This window comes from Hyperolius riggenbachi, chromosome 1 (assembly GCF_040937935.1).
Source record: "Hyperolius riggenbachi isolate aHypRig1 chromosome 1, aHypRig1.pri, whole genome shotgun sequence".
NCBI classification, from domain to species: domain Eukaryota; kingdom Metazoa; phylum Chordata; class Amphibia; order Anura; family Hyperoliidae; genus Hyperolius; species Hyperolius riggenbachi.
In genome coordinates this window covers 300170592-300186511 of record NC_090646.1, presented here as the reverse complement: position 1 = coordinate 300186511, position 15920 = coordinate 300170592, and the positions used below count along the sequence as shown (strand labels likewise).

The 15920-nt window shown below is 45.3% G+C and overlaps 1 protein-coding gene across 5 annotated transcripts in view; it reads right to left on the bottom strand.

The window, feature by feature from the left end:
• The window catches only part of IL12RB1 (interleukin 12 receptor subunit beta 1), a 485568-nt gene that overhangs the window by 20859 nt on the left and 448789 nt on the right, over window positions 1-15920 (bottom strand). For all 5 annotated transcript variants that reach the window (XM_068233781.1, XM_068233782.1, XM_068233779.1 and 2 more), the window contains 2 exons: window positions 5875-6012; window positions 3962-4052 (listed from right to left, as the gene is read on the bottom strand). In XM_068233781.1, coding sequence (XP_068089882.1) covers window positions 3962-4052; window positions 5875-6012 — 229 coding nt within the window. The remainder of the gene's footprint in view (window positions 1-3961; window positions 4053-5874; window positions 6013-15920) is intronic.

The window sequence follows — 15920 nt, the reverse complement described above, 5'->3', positions numbered from 1 at the left end:
CGCTGAATGTCCGCAAAGCGGGCCATGGCCGTGTAAGACCGCCTGAAATGCCCACACAGCTTCCTGGCCTGCTTCAGGATGCCCTGTAAGCCTGGGTACTTTGACACAAATCTTTGAATGACCAGATTCAACACATGTGCCATGCAAGGTACATGTGTCAGCTTTCCCAAATTCAAAGCGGAAAGGAGATTGCTGCCGTTGTCACACACCACGTTGCCGATCTCCAGCTGGTGTGGGGTAAGCCAGCGCTCCACCTCTTTGTTAAGAGCAGCCAGGAGAGCTGGTCCAGTGTGACTCTCCGCTTTGAGGCAGGACAAGCCTAAGATGGCGTGACACCGTCGTACCTGGCATGCAGCGTAGGCTGTGGGGAGATGGGGCTGTGTAGTACTCCCTGCTTGCCATCGTCCACCAGGTTGACCCAATGGGCTGTGTATGTAATGTAGTGGCCCTGCCCATGCTTGGCAGACCAGGCATCTGTGGTCAGGTGGACCCTTGACCCAACGCTCTTCGCCAGGGATGACACCACTTGCCTCTCAACCTCACGGTACAGTTTGGGTATCGGCTTTCTAGAAAAATAAGTGCGGCCTGGACTGCGGTGTCCCAATGGCCAAAAATGTACGGAAAGCCTCTGACTCCACCAGCCTATATGCTAATAGCTGGCGAGCGAATAGTTCCGCCACGCCAGCTGTCAGACGCCTGGGCAAGGGGGTGACTGGCAGAAATTGGCTTCCTCCGCTCAAAGACTTCCTTCACGGACACCTGACGGCTGTGGGCAGAGGAGCAGGAACCGCTCAAGGGTAGAGGCGGAGTGGAGGAGGGTGGCTGTGAAGGTCCAATGGAGAAAGCGGCTGAAGAAGATGAAGCACCTGACCGAGGAAGAGGAGGAGGAGGGTGGCTTGTCTTTTGTATGGTTTTGCTCAGGTGTTCTTCCCATTGCCGTTTGTGCCTTTTCTCCAGGTGCCTTCGTAAGGCACTTGTCCCTACATGACTGTTGGCCTTTCCACGGCTCAGTTGTTGGAGGCAGAGAGTACAGATGGCTTTGCTCCGATCTGAGGCAGACATATTAAAAAATTTCCAAACCGCTGAGCCCCCCTTGGGTGATGGCACTACGGTGGCCTCAGCAGCTGACGTTGAAGGGCATGTTGGCTGGCTGTCCATAGCTGGCGATACATGGCGCCGGACACTGCCACCAACTGTTTCTGAGGACGAGCTCCCCCTGCTTCTTTCAGGAACTCGTCTCCTCCTACCCCTCTCTGACTCCCCCTCCGAACTGTCCTACTGGTCATCTCCTCTATTGGGAACATATGTGACATCCCTATAATCGTCATCATCATAATCATCCTGCCCAGCTTCGCTTTCCTCAGACACCTCCAAAACTGCACCAACACCAGGTACTTCATCATCCCCCTCCTCACATGTTACGTCCATAGGTCTTGATTCACAAAGCGGTGCTATCCTACTTAGCACGTCTAAAGTCTTTAGACGTGCTAACCAGGGTGCTAAGTAGGGTAGCACCAGATTTATCAATCCGATCGCGCGCAAAGTCCCATGTGTGCTCTAAGTCCCATAGGCTTTAATGGGCACTTCGCGCGGAGCGCCCTGCACTCTGTGCAGTGCGCGCGTAAAGTTTTACGCGCGTAAAGTTTTACACACAAAGTTTTGCGCGCAAAAAGCTCGTTTAGACGTGCTAAGGGGGTTTTCACAGGCGTGCTAACAGTTAGCACCGCTTTGTGAATAAAGCCCATAGTGTCGCCACCTAACTCAGACGTATGAGGTGGTGTAACTTGCTTAGTGCCTTCATCTTCTTGTAGCAGTAGTGGCTGTGAATCAGTGATTTCCACACTAAATAAGTCCTGCGAAGTGTCAAATGCAGCGTATGTGGTGCTTGTAGTAGCGCTGGTGGCTGCGGAAGATGAGGTGTTCTGTGTTGCTAAATAGTCAACCACGTCCTGACAATCTTGGGAGGTGATGGGACGTGCCGTCTTCTGAGCACTGTACTTTGGGCCAGGGTCGCACAAAATCACATCACCACAACCTCGCACACACCTGCCAGGTGGCCTTCCTCTGGGTCTGGCTTTACCTCTTCCTCTACCTGTTTTGTCCATTTTGTCCATATTGGGGGGGATGATGTGAAAGGTATGCACTGATTTGACTAATACAATGTGCAGGCACATAGTTGCAGCAGTTAACAGGTATGCACAGAGTGGTATATCACACTGCGTCCACTTACGTAGGTAGGTGGTTTCACGGAACACAACAGTTAGGTCTATGCGGTGATGCGGTGGTTTCACTAACACAACAGTTAGGTAGGTATATATATATATATATATATATATATATATATATATATATATATATATATATACTTATTTCCAAAAATAATGTCCAAGCAACACAAGTGCTGTAATGGGTATTACACAAATCTGCAACTAACGCAGGTGTCTGGTTGTGATTGCCCTGGGCTGGCTGGCACTAGCAGTGGCACAGAGTATGAATTACAATAGCTGTTGCCATAACACAAGTGCAGTTATAATGGGTATTACACTGCTGGTGCAGTTAGTCACTGAATGTGGTGGACCTTGCTGGCAGTGGCTGCACACAGTATGAATTACAAAAGCTGTTGCCACAACACAAGTGCAGTTATAATGGATATTACACTGCTGGTGCAGTTAGTCACTGAGTGTGGTGGGCCTTGCTGGCAGTGGCTGCACACAGTATAAATTACAAAAGCTGTTGCCACAACACAAGTGCAGTTATAATGGGTATTACACTGCTGGTGCGGTTAGTCACTGAGTGTGGTGGGCCTTGCTGGCAGTGGCTGCACACAGTATGAATTACAAAAGCTGTTGCCACAACACAAGTGCAGTTATAATGGGTATTACACTTCTGGTGCAGTTAGTCACTGAGTGTGGTGGGCCTTGCTGGCAGTGGCACTGCACACAGTATGAATTACAAAAGCTGGTGCCACAACACAAGTGCAGGATTAGCTCTGAAAAGAGCTGTTGACTTCAGGGGTGCTATTATAGTAATAAGAATCAGCTATCAGCAAGCTAACACAAGCCTAGAGCCTAGCTAATCTTTCCCTAAGAGACAATCTGCAGCAGCTCGCCCTTCTGTGACTCTAGAAGGCACACGAGTGAGTGTAATGGCCGGCGCTCCTGTCCTTATATACGGGGGGTGCGGCTCCAGGACCTAGTGTAGCCTGATTGGCTACAATGTGCCTGCTGACTGTGATGTAGAGGGTCAAAGTTGACCCTAATAGAGCATTATGGGGCAAATCGAACTTCCGGGAAAGTTCGCCTTCGCATGTGAAGGCGAACCACCCTAAATTCACCGGGAACCGTTCGCCGGGGAACCGTTCGGCCCATCTCTACAGAGAGGGAGGCAATGAACTCACCTGTGTGATTTGCATAAGTAACTGCGTCTCTCAGTATGTAGTGGGCAGTGGGTGGAGCAAGAAGGCTCTGTTAAGGCTGTGCAGCCGAGAGGGCTGCCAGGCCTGTTGCAGTAGGGAAGCTGCAGAAGTGCTGGAGGGAGTTGGACTCCAGTACTGGTAATCCAGGAGAATCCTGGAAAAGGTGAGTGGCCCAGGTCTGCCATTAGGCTTGTGGCAGGGTGTCACTGAAGTGGCAGTGTGGCTGTTGAGAGTACACAGGGGTGGTATGCAGTAAACCTGAAGGTAACCTGAGGCCAGGGTTGGCACAGAAGCTGGACATACAGTGTGAAAAATACCCAGTGTGGTGGATTGTTTCTGTTTTGGACATTGTTTGACTGACAAAATAAAGCTGTGTTGTTTTGTTTTAATCTTAAGCAGACTCACTGGCTGGTATATATTGTGACCCTTAATGCTATGATCTCCTTCTACCAATGAGCTAAAAAAAACAGAGTATCAAAACATTTAAATTTAAATTACATATTATTGACTATTAGGTGTTACATGTAATTAGTAAAAGTCTCTTACCTTGTTCCAGTAAAGTATTTGCAACAGACAATAGGCAATCCAATGAGGACTACAACCACAATTGGGAGCCAGCTATAAATTTTAGTTGAATCTACAAATGCACACAAAGGAATAAAGCAAAATGTTATCTGTGAATAAATATATAATTTGCTACTTAAAATCTCTACTAAATCTTTTATTGTTTTTTTCCATTTGTTGCTGACAATTTTATGAAAATGAGTGGAGGGGACACAAAAGTGGGGAAAAAAGAGGTGAGCGGAGAGGACACAGAGAGAAGCAGAGGAGGACAGAGATGAGCAGAGGGGACAAGGAGAGAAGTGGACGGAGACAAAGATGAGCGGAGAGTGACATGGAGATAAGCAAAAGGGTACATAGATGAGTGGAGTAGACCCGGGCATGGAGAGAAGCAGAGGGACATGGAGTGGAACAGAGAGTGACACAGAGGTATCAGAGGAAGACAGTAATGAGTGAAGGGGACATGGGGAGATGACACATCTGGAGCAGAGGAGGAAAGAGATGTCTTGGCCACAGTCACTCAACCATTTCAGAAATTAACCGGCCAAAATTATAAGCCCCAGGCCCAGATTTACCTCACAGGAGCCCAGAGCTGGGACAAGGTCCTCCAGCACTCAAGGCTGAGATGCCAAAGTGCGCCCCTCCATCCCAGCCACCCCAGCTGTCACACTCTGATTGGTCTTACACTATGAGGCACCCCCCCCCCCCCCAACATCTTAATCGCTAGTTATCTGGCTTGCAGTCACTGCCATGTATCCAATTTTCTTATTTCTCTATGTTTCAAGCACAACAGGGGAATGATAGCTAAGTGAGTTGTGCGCCCCCTCCTACACTGTGCCCTGAGGCTGGAGCCTCTCTCGCCTCTGCCTCGGCCGTGCAGGAGCCTATAGGCACAGATGTCCTGGCACCTTAGACTTTGCCCTCCGTGAACCTACAAACCCTCACCGAACTGCACCACAAGTGTGCTGGCTGTTCTAGCTGTCACTTCATCCCTTGCCTGTCATAGGTAGCTACAGGTGTCCCTTAGTATTAGATAGCTAGAAGTATGCTCAATATTAAGTAGCTAGAGATGTCACCAAGTATTAGGTAGCTAGAGGAACCTCCGTATTAAGCAGCTAGAGGTGCCCCTGACTGAAGGGAGATCTTGTCAGTGAAATGCCGAGAGCAGGGTGAGTAACCTCTCATTTACACTCGCATCAGGACTCTGCATAGGGAAGAGGGAAGCACTCACACAGACATGGGGAGAACATACAAACTATGTGCAGATAGTGGGATTTGAACTGGAGACCCAGCGCTGCAAGGCAAGAGTGCTACTACGCCACCGTGCTGCCCAGTGCTTATGTAAGTAACATATTCTACATTGTAAACAGAATTCTTCGAAATGAAGATAATTCCTTAAAGCGGAATATAACCCTGCATTTCAACTTTGCTCTAAAACATTATTTACAGTATATTATATGCAACCAGCATTTTTTTTTTTACTAGACCAGCATTGGAAGGGTTACACTGGGCTTTAAAGTTCCTGGAGATTTCTGCAGACGCATCCGAAACTGACATAGATACATTTTGTTTACATAAATGTATCTAAGTGTTGAATGTGACTCATCTCTCTGACTGAGAAGGAGCTTGGAGGACAGCCAAAAAGTGTGTAACATTTATCAATAGATACATATAACTAAATAGAATGTAACAATCTGAACTTCTGCATATCTCTCCACGGAACTTTAAACCTCTGTGTTTAACCCTTCTGGTCTAGTAAAAAAAAAAAATGCTTTTTGCTTATAATATGCTGTAAATAATGTTTTAGAGCAAAGTTGAAATGCAGGGTTATATTCCGCTTTAAATGCAAACAAACAAGGACAGTACAAGTATAAAATATTAAAAGATCAATGGATTACCTGAAGATACTAGGCTAACAGATTTGCTACTGCTTCCAGTATATTCTCCGTAGACAGTGATTCCATGGACATGAAAAGTGCAGCTGAATCCCAAAGACAGGTCGTCAACAAGGTGCTGAGTTACTGAGGAGTTTTCCGCTAAAAACAATAGCACAGAGAATTTTAGTATCAAAGGAGAACTACAGAGTATCTTCATAATTTCACATATGTCCTAATAATATCATATCTTTAATTCAGGCTTATTTTTAAAGTAAAGCATTGCAATTTAGTTTCGTTTGCTAAATAGTAATAACCTGCTTACATCACACATCTACAAATTTCTGTGCATTTTAAAATAATGGATTGCCAACGTAACGGGTTGGCAGTCTCTCTTCTCTATCAAGATTCCCTGGTAAGTGGAAGGATCTCTTTTTTTTTTTTCAAAAGGTGGCAAACCAGTCACCACAACAACCAACATGCATACATTCAGCCAATGTATAGACCCAAAGGGCCACTAGCAGCAATTCAATCCAAATTGCAAAAGGCTAGCGATTTTTAAATCGCTAGGGTTGCTAATTTAACATAGGAATCAAGGAATCACGTTAGGTATTTTTCATTACCACCATTTGATTTTCTGAAAAGTGCAATCACTTTCTGGAGCGATTTTAAGAGCAATTGTGCAATGCAAATGCAATGAGAATGAAGAATCGCTTGAGTCTTTCATTTTTTTTTTTGCGATTGCTAGTGAAAAAGAGCACTAATAGATAACTGTTAAAAAGTTCACCACTAAGGGTTTTTTCCCCTTATAGACCTGAGCAATTTTCACCTTTGAGCACTTCTCCCCTTCATTCGCGAATAACTTTATTACTACTTATCACACCTAAATGGTCTACACGGCATTCCAAATTATTATGCAAATTGTATTTAAGTGTCATAAAGATTAAATATTTTGTTTCTCAATTAAAGGGATACTGGGGCCTCCTCCAGCCCACCGTAGCCCGCGAGGTTCTACAGCGTCCTCCTGGCTCCTCTCTCGGTCCTGCAGGTGGCTCCGTTAATCGGCAGCTTCCGCCTGTATTTGCCAGTATGAGTCCCCACCATGCACATTGACTTTGAACCGTGCATTCACAGGACTCTCACAACGGCCGGTGTGATGATGCATAGCAGGCGGCATGATGACCTGTAATGTGCACGGCGGGAACTCCACTGAATCATAGCTTCCTAAGTGAAAGTTTGTGTTTATACCGACTTTCAATGAATGAACACTGTTGTTGGTTACAGCAGTGTTCATTCATGAATCAGACCCTTTGATTGGCTCACTGATTGGTACCGCTGGCGTGAGCGTGCACACTCATGTGCACACGGACTGTCCATTTGCAGCAGAAGACGAATATCTATGACCCTGTGACTTTAGATGAAGTCCTCCAGAAGTAGATACACTGCTCCAGGATCATTAAGTAGTTAAAAACCTATTATAATGAGCAGGAACCTGCAGTAAGTTCTGAATGAAAGACAAATATGGGCACCACTGATTACAATTTTTTATCTCACAGATGTTGGAGCAGTAAATACAATTTTGAAGCCTGAAATACTGAGATAGTCCAAAGCATACACATAGGTTACCAGTCCCCCATAGTGAAAAACCAAAATGAAAGCTCAAAAATATGCATATCAGCAAATATATACGAAAAGCTCTGTACAGTCTAGATCTGCTCCACCAATAGAACGGGAGCTAACTACGTACAGGAGGTTTGATTAACCATAATCACATAAGCGGCTTTAGTCTGGCCAGCTCCCTATAATGTTGCCATTTTCACAGACCATAACCCATACGCACTTTTACAGACCATGACCCTCAGCGCACAGCCACACTGCCCAGAGAGAGTTTGGTGCTCTGTACCAAGCCCTAGGCTGACCTTCCCACCATGACAGAGCCTATGCCCCTATGCCTTGTGCACATAACTATTTTTTTTAGAGCCAATGCATTCGTTAAAGGGCAACAGCTCTTGCCTTCTTCGTATATATTTTCTGTAAACAATCATTGGCTAAATTGCACTAACCTGTAGATGTAAAGCAGTGCCGTCCAACTTCGCGGGCATAGAGGGCCATTTTTATTCCAGATCATATGGTGGAGGGCCGGCTGGCCGGCCGACCCAAAAAAAAAAATACAAATCTAGCAGCAGATTTCCCCACAAAATGCAATTAGATTGGCAGCATATTTCCCCCAAAAAATGCAATCAGATTGGCAGCATATTTCCCCAAAAAATGCAATCAGATTGGCAGCATATTTCCCCACAAAATGCAATCAGATTGACAGCAGATTTCCACAGAATTCAATCAGATTGGCAGCTGATTCACACAAAATGCATTTTGACTGGCAGCGTTTTCCCTCAAAAAATAACATTAGACAGCGTTCTCACTCAATAAAGACATTAGGCAGCGTCCGCCATAAATCATATTAGGCAGCGTCCCCCATAAACAAATCACATTAGGCAGTGTCTCCCATAAATAAATCACATTAGGCATCGTTCCCCATAAATCACATTAGGCAGCGTCCCCCATAAATCACATTAGGCAGCATCCCCCATAAATCACATTAGGCAGCATCCCCCATAAATCACATTAGGCAGCGTCCCCCATAAATCACAATAGGCAGTGTCCCCCATAGATCACATTAGGCAGCGTCCCCCATAAATCACATTAGGCAGCGTCCCCCATAAATCACAATAGGCAGTGTCCCCCATAGATCACATTAGGCAGCGTCCCCCATAAATCACATTAGGCAGCGTCCCCCATAAATTACATTAGGCAGCATTCCCCATCAATAAATTACATTAGGCAGCGTCCCCATAAATACATTACATTAGACAGCGATCCCTCCTCCCTCCGATGAGCCGCTGCCCCCTCCCCCCGATATACATTCCTTGGTCCGGAACCTGTAAATAAAAAAATAATTAACTCACCTGGCAGATGACTCCTCCAGCACTGATCTCCAGGCACTCACTTGTGCAGCACTTCCAGCGGCTAAATCTCCCACCTCACACTGAGCTGGCCAGTAATGAGTTCCAGCAGGGTGATGCGGTTGGAGTGTGTATCACTACGCAACATCTCAAACTCATATAAAGCCGGCCCAGTGTAGACCGAGATCGCTCCGCTGCCGCTCTGCATTCCGGGATGTCAGGGGAAAAAGCCAGCAGCTGGTGAGCCGCAGCAGGTGGCCTGGTGGGCTGGATGCAGCCCGCGGGCCGCCAGTTGGACACCGCTGCTATAAATTGATAGATTTCTTTTTTTCAAATGTTAATATGAAGGAAAATGAACCAGGATAAAAAGGACCAGTGTAGTTTGAATTATAAAACAACATATTTTTCTTATGAAATCTTTATGATACACGTGACTAGGGGTGTGGCGAGGGCGTGATCAGGGGTGTGGCTTAAGTGTCAATCTTTCTCTTCTTAAAAAGTTGGGAGGTATGCATTCTTTCTGTTTTCTATGAATCTGCATGATTATTACTAGCTGTAGGCATGCATTATGTGTTCTGTGTAGGCACTAGTTAGTTGTTCAACTGTATAGTGAGGCCTAGTCAGCTAACCATGCAGCCATGTTGCTGTATGCACTAGACCAGTGTTTTTCAACATTTTATTGGCATGTACCCCTTTTCAAACCCTGTACTCACCAATTACCCCCTAGCATAGTAAACATTATCACAAGTACCCCTTGACAAATATAAATGTAATCATCGTACATGGTTATTGGTTCTAAACAATTTCCAAGCATTTACTATTGCTTTTAATTTGCTAAAACACTAATTTGGTGTTGTTTAAATACAATTTATAATTTTCTAAAACTCTAAATTTGTAATTCTTGGTTAAGTATATCAAGCCAAGTACCCCCTGGAACCATCAGAAGTACCCCCTTTGAGAACCAAGGCACTAGACTATCTATTGTATGCTGATAGGTGATATGTATATCTGAAGTTCATGTACTTATTGCATCCTGTTATTTGTTCACAGTTTCACACCAACTTACTTCAGCTCATTAAAGCTACACATCATTATTTATTTATTTATTGTATTTATAAAGCGCCAACATATTACGCAGTGCTGGACATTAGTTTAGGTTACAGACAATATTTAGGGGTGACATACAGCAATACGACAATACAGGAATACAAGAAAAACCAGATCACGCAACACAGTATGAGTATAAGGTAATGCTTAGTCAGTCACTGGATGGGAGCATGGATATTAGGCAAGTTGAGTTCACGCAAATGCATAGCATGGGAGCACAGTAATGGAGGTGCATGATCAGGTAGGACACAAAAGGAGGAGGACCCTGCCCGAAGGCTTACAATCTAGAGGGAGAGGCAGGGACACGAAAGGTAGGGGACCAGAGTTCAGCTGCAGGTTTAGAGCACTTGTGAGAGGTGGTAGGCCAGAGTGAAAAGGTGAATTTTGAGGGCCTTCTTGAAGATGTTGAAGGAGGGTTCTGCTCTAATGGGTGGAGGTAGGAAGTTCCATAGTGTTGGAGCAGCTCTTGAGAAATCCTGGAGGCATGCATGGGACTGGGAGATGCGGGGGCAAAGTGGCAGAGGTCAGGAAAAGGCGGATCTTGCAGATGTTACGGAGGTGGAAGTTGCAGGATTTTGTGAGGTTTTGAATGTGGGGAGTGAAGGAGAGCACGGAGTCCAGGGTGACACCCAGACAACGGGCTTGAGAGGTAGGGCGAATGGTAGTGTGGTTAACAGTGACATGCACATCTGGGAGGTTCAGGGATGGCCAGGTGGGAAGATCATAAATTCCTTTTGTCTATATTTAGTTTCAGGAACCTAGCGGACAAATGACTGTTAGCAGTGGGGCCCCACAGGTGTCTGTACTGGGTCCAGTGCTCTTCAATTTATTTATTAATGACCTAGTAGATTCAGTAGTGAGCAATGTTGCTATTCTTGCAGATGATACAAAATTGTGCAGAATTATCAACTCTCAGGAAGATAGGGACATATTGCAACAGGATCTGGATAGGATGGCTATATGGGCACATAAATGGCAGAAGAATTTCAATGTTGAAAAATGTAAAGTCATGCATTTTGGTCGTACCAGTGGTCTAGCACCATACAAAATAAATGGGATACAGTTGGGGACATCAAACTTGGAGAAGGACTTAGGAGTACTCATCGACAACAAGTTAAATAATCACACTCAATGCCAAGCCGCTGCAGCTAAAGCTAACAACATTTTGGGATGCATTAAAAGGGAAATAAAAACTTGAGATGCTAGCATAATATTGCCCCTGTTTAACTCTCTAGTAAGGCCACATCTGGAATATGGAATTCAGTTCTGGGCACCATATTACAGGAAAGATATTGCAATTTTAGAGCAGGTGCAGAGACGAGCAACAAAATTGATACGTGGGATGGAAGGTCTCACTTACCAAAAAGTTTAGATAAACTGGGTTTATTTAGTCTAGAGAAAAGATGCCTTAGAGGGGATCTAATTAACATATATAAATACATCAGAGGGCAATATAAAAGCTTGGCGGATGAGCTTTTTGTCCCTAGGCCTTCTCAAAGGACTAGAGCAGTGTTTCTCAACATTTTATTGGTATGTACCCCTTTTAAAACCCTGTACTCACCAAGTACCCCCTAGCATGGTAAACATTATCACACGTACCCCTTGACAAATATATATTTAATCGTAGTACATTATAATTGGTTCTAAACCATTTCCAAGCATTTACTATTGCTTTTAATTAGCTAAAATACTAATTTGGTTAAGTATAATCAAGCCCGAGTACCCCCTAGAACCCTCAGAAGTACCCCCTGGGGTACGCGTACCACACGTTGAGAACCTATGGACTAGAGGACATGATCTGCGCATGGAGGAAAAACGTTTTAGCCATTTACTGTATTTAGGAAAGGGTTCTTTACAGTAAGAGTGATTAAGATGTGGAATGCATTGCCACAGGAAGTAGTTATGGCAAACTCTATACCTGCATTTAAAGAGGGCTTAGGTGCTTTCCTTGCATTGAAAGACATCCATGGCTACAATTACTAGGTAATGCCTAATGATGTTGATCCAGGGATTTTATCTGATTGCCATCTGGAGTCGGGAAGGAATTTTTTTCCCTTTTGGGGCTAATTGGACCATGCCTTGTAAGGTTTTTTCGCCTTCCTCTGGATCAACAGGGATATGTGAGGGAGCAGGCTGGTGTTGTACTTTGTTCTCTGGTTGAACTCGATGGACGTATGTCTTTTTTCAACCCAAATAACTATATAATGACTGCATAGACCGCTATTCCACCACACAGCTACCTGCATATGAGAATGCAGCACATGGGCGTCCGCAGAAAATTTTCCAGGGGGGGGGGGGGGGCAAAAAGGGGGGAGGAATAAGCGGGGTGCCGCGGCGAACATTTGGGGTGGCGCTGTGGGTCCGCGCCGAAAAATGGGTGTGGTCATGAACCAGAATGTGGGTGTGGTCGTGGCTGGAGACAAGTTTACATGAACTTAGCAATGGTGGGACATTAGATTAGGACAGTGGTGGCGAACATTTTGGAGGTCGAGTGCAAACTGCAAAGTCACTTTACTATCACAAAGTGCCAACAGCAATTTAAACTAAATACAAACGTTTTAACTCATACATAAACATTATGGAAAATCCAAGTTGAAAATAAACTGTGAAGATAAACAATTTCATCCATCCGACTCCTGAAAAATGTATTCATTTTTTTTTCGAACCTCCCAGTTTCATTTTCTGTTTTAAAAAGCTGAAAAAGTAGGCTTATGCTATTGTCTCATATGATGATGATTCAGCTTTTTCCATAGTCTCGCAGTTACCAATCATGTGACCCCCAACAAGACAAATTCAGCAATCATGAGGGCCCCCAAACAAGACAAATTCAGCAATCATGAGGCCCCCAACAAGACAAATTCAACAATCATGAGGCCCCCAACAAGACAAATTCAGCGATCTTGAGGCCCCCAACAAGACAAATTCAGTAACCATGAGGCCCCCAACAAGACAAATTCAGCAGTCATGAGGCACATAAATAGACAGCATTTCACATAAATAGGCAGAATGCCCCCTTAACATGGTAGACACCTCTCACCTGGCAGCAGTTCCCCAAAATACACTCAATCTGACAGCAGTGGTTCCCCAAAAATAGGTAGCCCCAGGTCTATAGGTGTCCCCAGAATAGGTGGCCAGTGGTAGAGATGTCCCCAGAACAGGTAGCCAGGGGTATATGTGCCCAGTATATGTAGGCAGGGGTATATATGCCCAGTATATGTAGGCAGGGGTATATGTGCCCAGTATATGTAGGCAGGGGTAAATGTGCCCAGTATATGTAGCCAGGGGTATATGTGCCCAGTATATGTAGCCAGGGGTATATGTGCCCAGTATATGTAGCCAGGGGTATATGCCCCCAGTATATGTAGCCAGGGGTATATGTCCCCAGTATATTTAGACAGAGGTATAGATGACCCCAGTATATGTAGTCAGGGGTATATGTGCCCAGTATATGTAGCCAGGGGTATATGTGCCCAGTATATGTAGCCAGGGGTATATGTGCCCAGTATATGTATTCAAGGGTATATGTGCCAAGTATATGTAGTCAGGGGGATATGTGCCCAGTATATGTAGGCAGGTGTATATGTCCCCAGTATATGTAGGCAGGTGTATATGTCCCAGTATATGTAGGCAGGTGTATATGTCCCAGTATATGTAGCCAGGGGTATATGTCCCCAGTATATGTAGCCAGGGGGATATGTCCCCAGTATATGTAGCCAGGGGTATATGTCCCCAGTATATGTAGCCAGGGGTATATGTCCCCAGTATATGTAACCAGGGGTATATGTCCCAGTATATCTAGCCAGGGGGTATATGTCCCCAGTATATGTAGCCAGGGGGTATATGTCCCCAGTATATGTAGCCAGGGGGTATATGTCCCCAGTATATGTAGCCAGAGGGTATATGTCTAAAGTATATGTAGCCAGGGGTATATGTCCCAGTATATGTAGGCAGGGGTATATGTCCCCAGTATATGTAGCCAGGGGGTATATATATATATATATATATATATATATATATATATATATGTCCCCAGTATATGTAGCCAGGGGGTATATGTCCCCAGTATATGTAGCCAGGGAGTATATGTCCCCAGTATATGTAGCCAGGGGGTATATGTCCCCAGTATATGAAGCCAGGGGGTATATGTCCCCAGTATATGTAGCCAGGGGGTATATGTCCCCAGTATATGTAGCCAGGGGGTATATGTCCCCAGTTTATGTAGCCAGGGGGTATATGTCCCCAGTATATGTAGCCAGGGGGTATATGTCCCCAGTATATGTAGCCAGGGGGTATATGTCCCCAGTATATGTAGCCAGGGGGTATATGTCCAAAGTATATGTAGCCAGGGGTATATGTCCCAGTATATGTAGGCAGGGGTATATGTCCCAGTATATGTAGGCAGGGGTATATGTCCCCAGTATATGTAGCCAGGGGGTATATGTCCCCAGTATATGTAGCCAGGGGGTATATGTCCCCAGTATATGTAGCCAGGGGGTATATGTCCCCAGTATATGTAGCCAGGGGGTATATGTCCCCAGTATATCTAGCCAGGGGGTATATGTCCCCAGTATATGTAGCCAGGGGGTATATGTCCCCAGTATATGTAGCCAGGGGGTATATGTCCAAAGTATATGTAGCCAGGGGTATATGTGCCCAGTATATGTAGCCAGGGGTATATGTGCCCAGTATATGTAGCCAGGGGTATATGCCCCCAGTATATGTAGCCAGGGGTATATGTCCCCAGTATATTTAGACAGAGGTATAGATGACCCCAGTATATGTAGTCAGGGGTATATGTGCCCAGTATATGTAGCCAGGGGTATATGTGTCCAGTATATGTAGCCAGGGGTATATGTGCCCAGTATATGTATTCAAGGGTATATGTGCCAAGTATATGTAGTCAGTGGGATATGTGCCCAGTATATGTAGGCAGGTGTATATGTTCCCAGTATATGTAGGCAGGTGTATATGTCCCAGTATATGTAGGCAGGTGTATATGTCCCAGTATATGTAGCCAGGGGTATATGTCCCAGTATATGTAGCCAGGGGTATATGTCCCCAGTATATGTAGCCAGGGGTATATGTCCCCAGTATATGTAGCCAGGGGTATATGTCCCAGTATATGTAGCCAGGGGGTATATGTCCCCAGTATATGTAGCCAGGGGGTATATGTCCCCAGTATATGTAGCCAGGGGGTATATGTCCCCAGTATATGTAGCCAGGGGGTATATGTCCCCAGTATATGTAGCCAGGGGGTATATGTCCCCAGTATATCTAGCCAGGGGGTATATGTCCCCAGTATATGTAGCCAGGGGTATATGTTCCCAGTATATGTAGCCAGGGGGTATATGTCCAAAGTATATGTAGCCAGGGGTATATGTCCCAGTATATGTAGGCAGAGGTATATGTCCCCAGTATATGTAGCCAGGGGGTATATGTCCCCAGTATATGTAGCCAGGGGGAATATGTCCCCAGTATATGTCGCCAGGGGGAATATGTCCCCAGTATATGTAGCCAGGGGGTATATGTCCCCAGTATATGTAGCCAGGGGGGTATATGTCCCCAGTATATGTAGCCAGGGGGTATATGTCCCCAGTATATGTAGCCAGGGGGTATATGTCCCCAGTATATGTAGCCAGGGGGTATATGTCCAAAGTATATGTAGCCAGGGGGTATATGTCCAAAGTATATGTAGCCAGGGGTATATGTCCCAGTATATGTAGGCAGGGGTATATGTCCCCAGTATATGTAGCCAGGGGGTATATGTCCCCAGTATATGTAGCCAGGGGGGTATATGTCCCCAGTATATGTAGCCAGGGGGTATATGTCCCCAGTATATGTAGCCAGGGGGTATATGTCCCCAGTATATGTAGCCAGGGGGTATATGTCCCAAGTATATGTAGCCAGGGGGTATATGTCCAAAGTATATGTAGCCAGGGGTATATGTCCCAGTATATGTAGGCAGGGGTATATGTCCCCAGTATATGTAGCCAGGGGGTA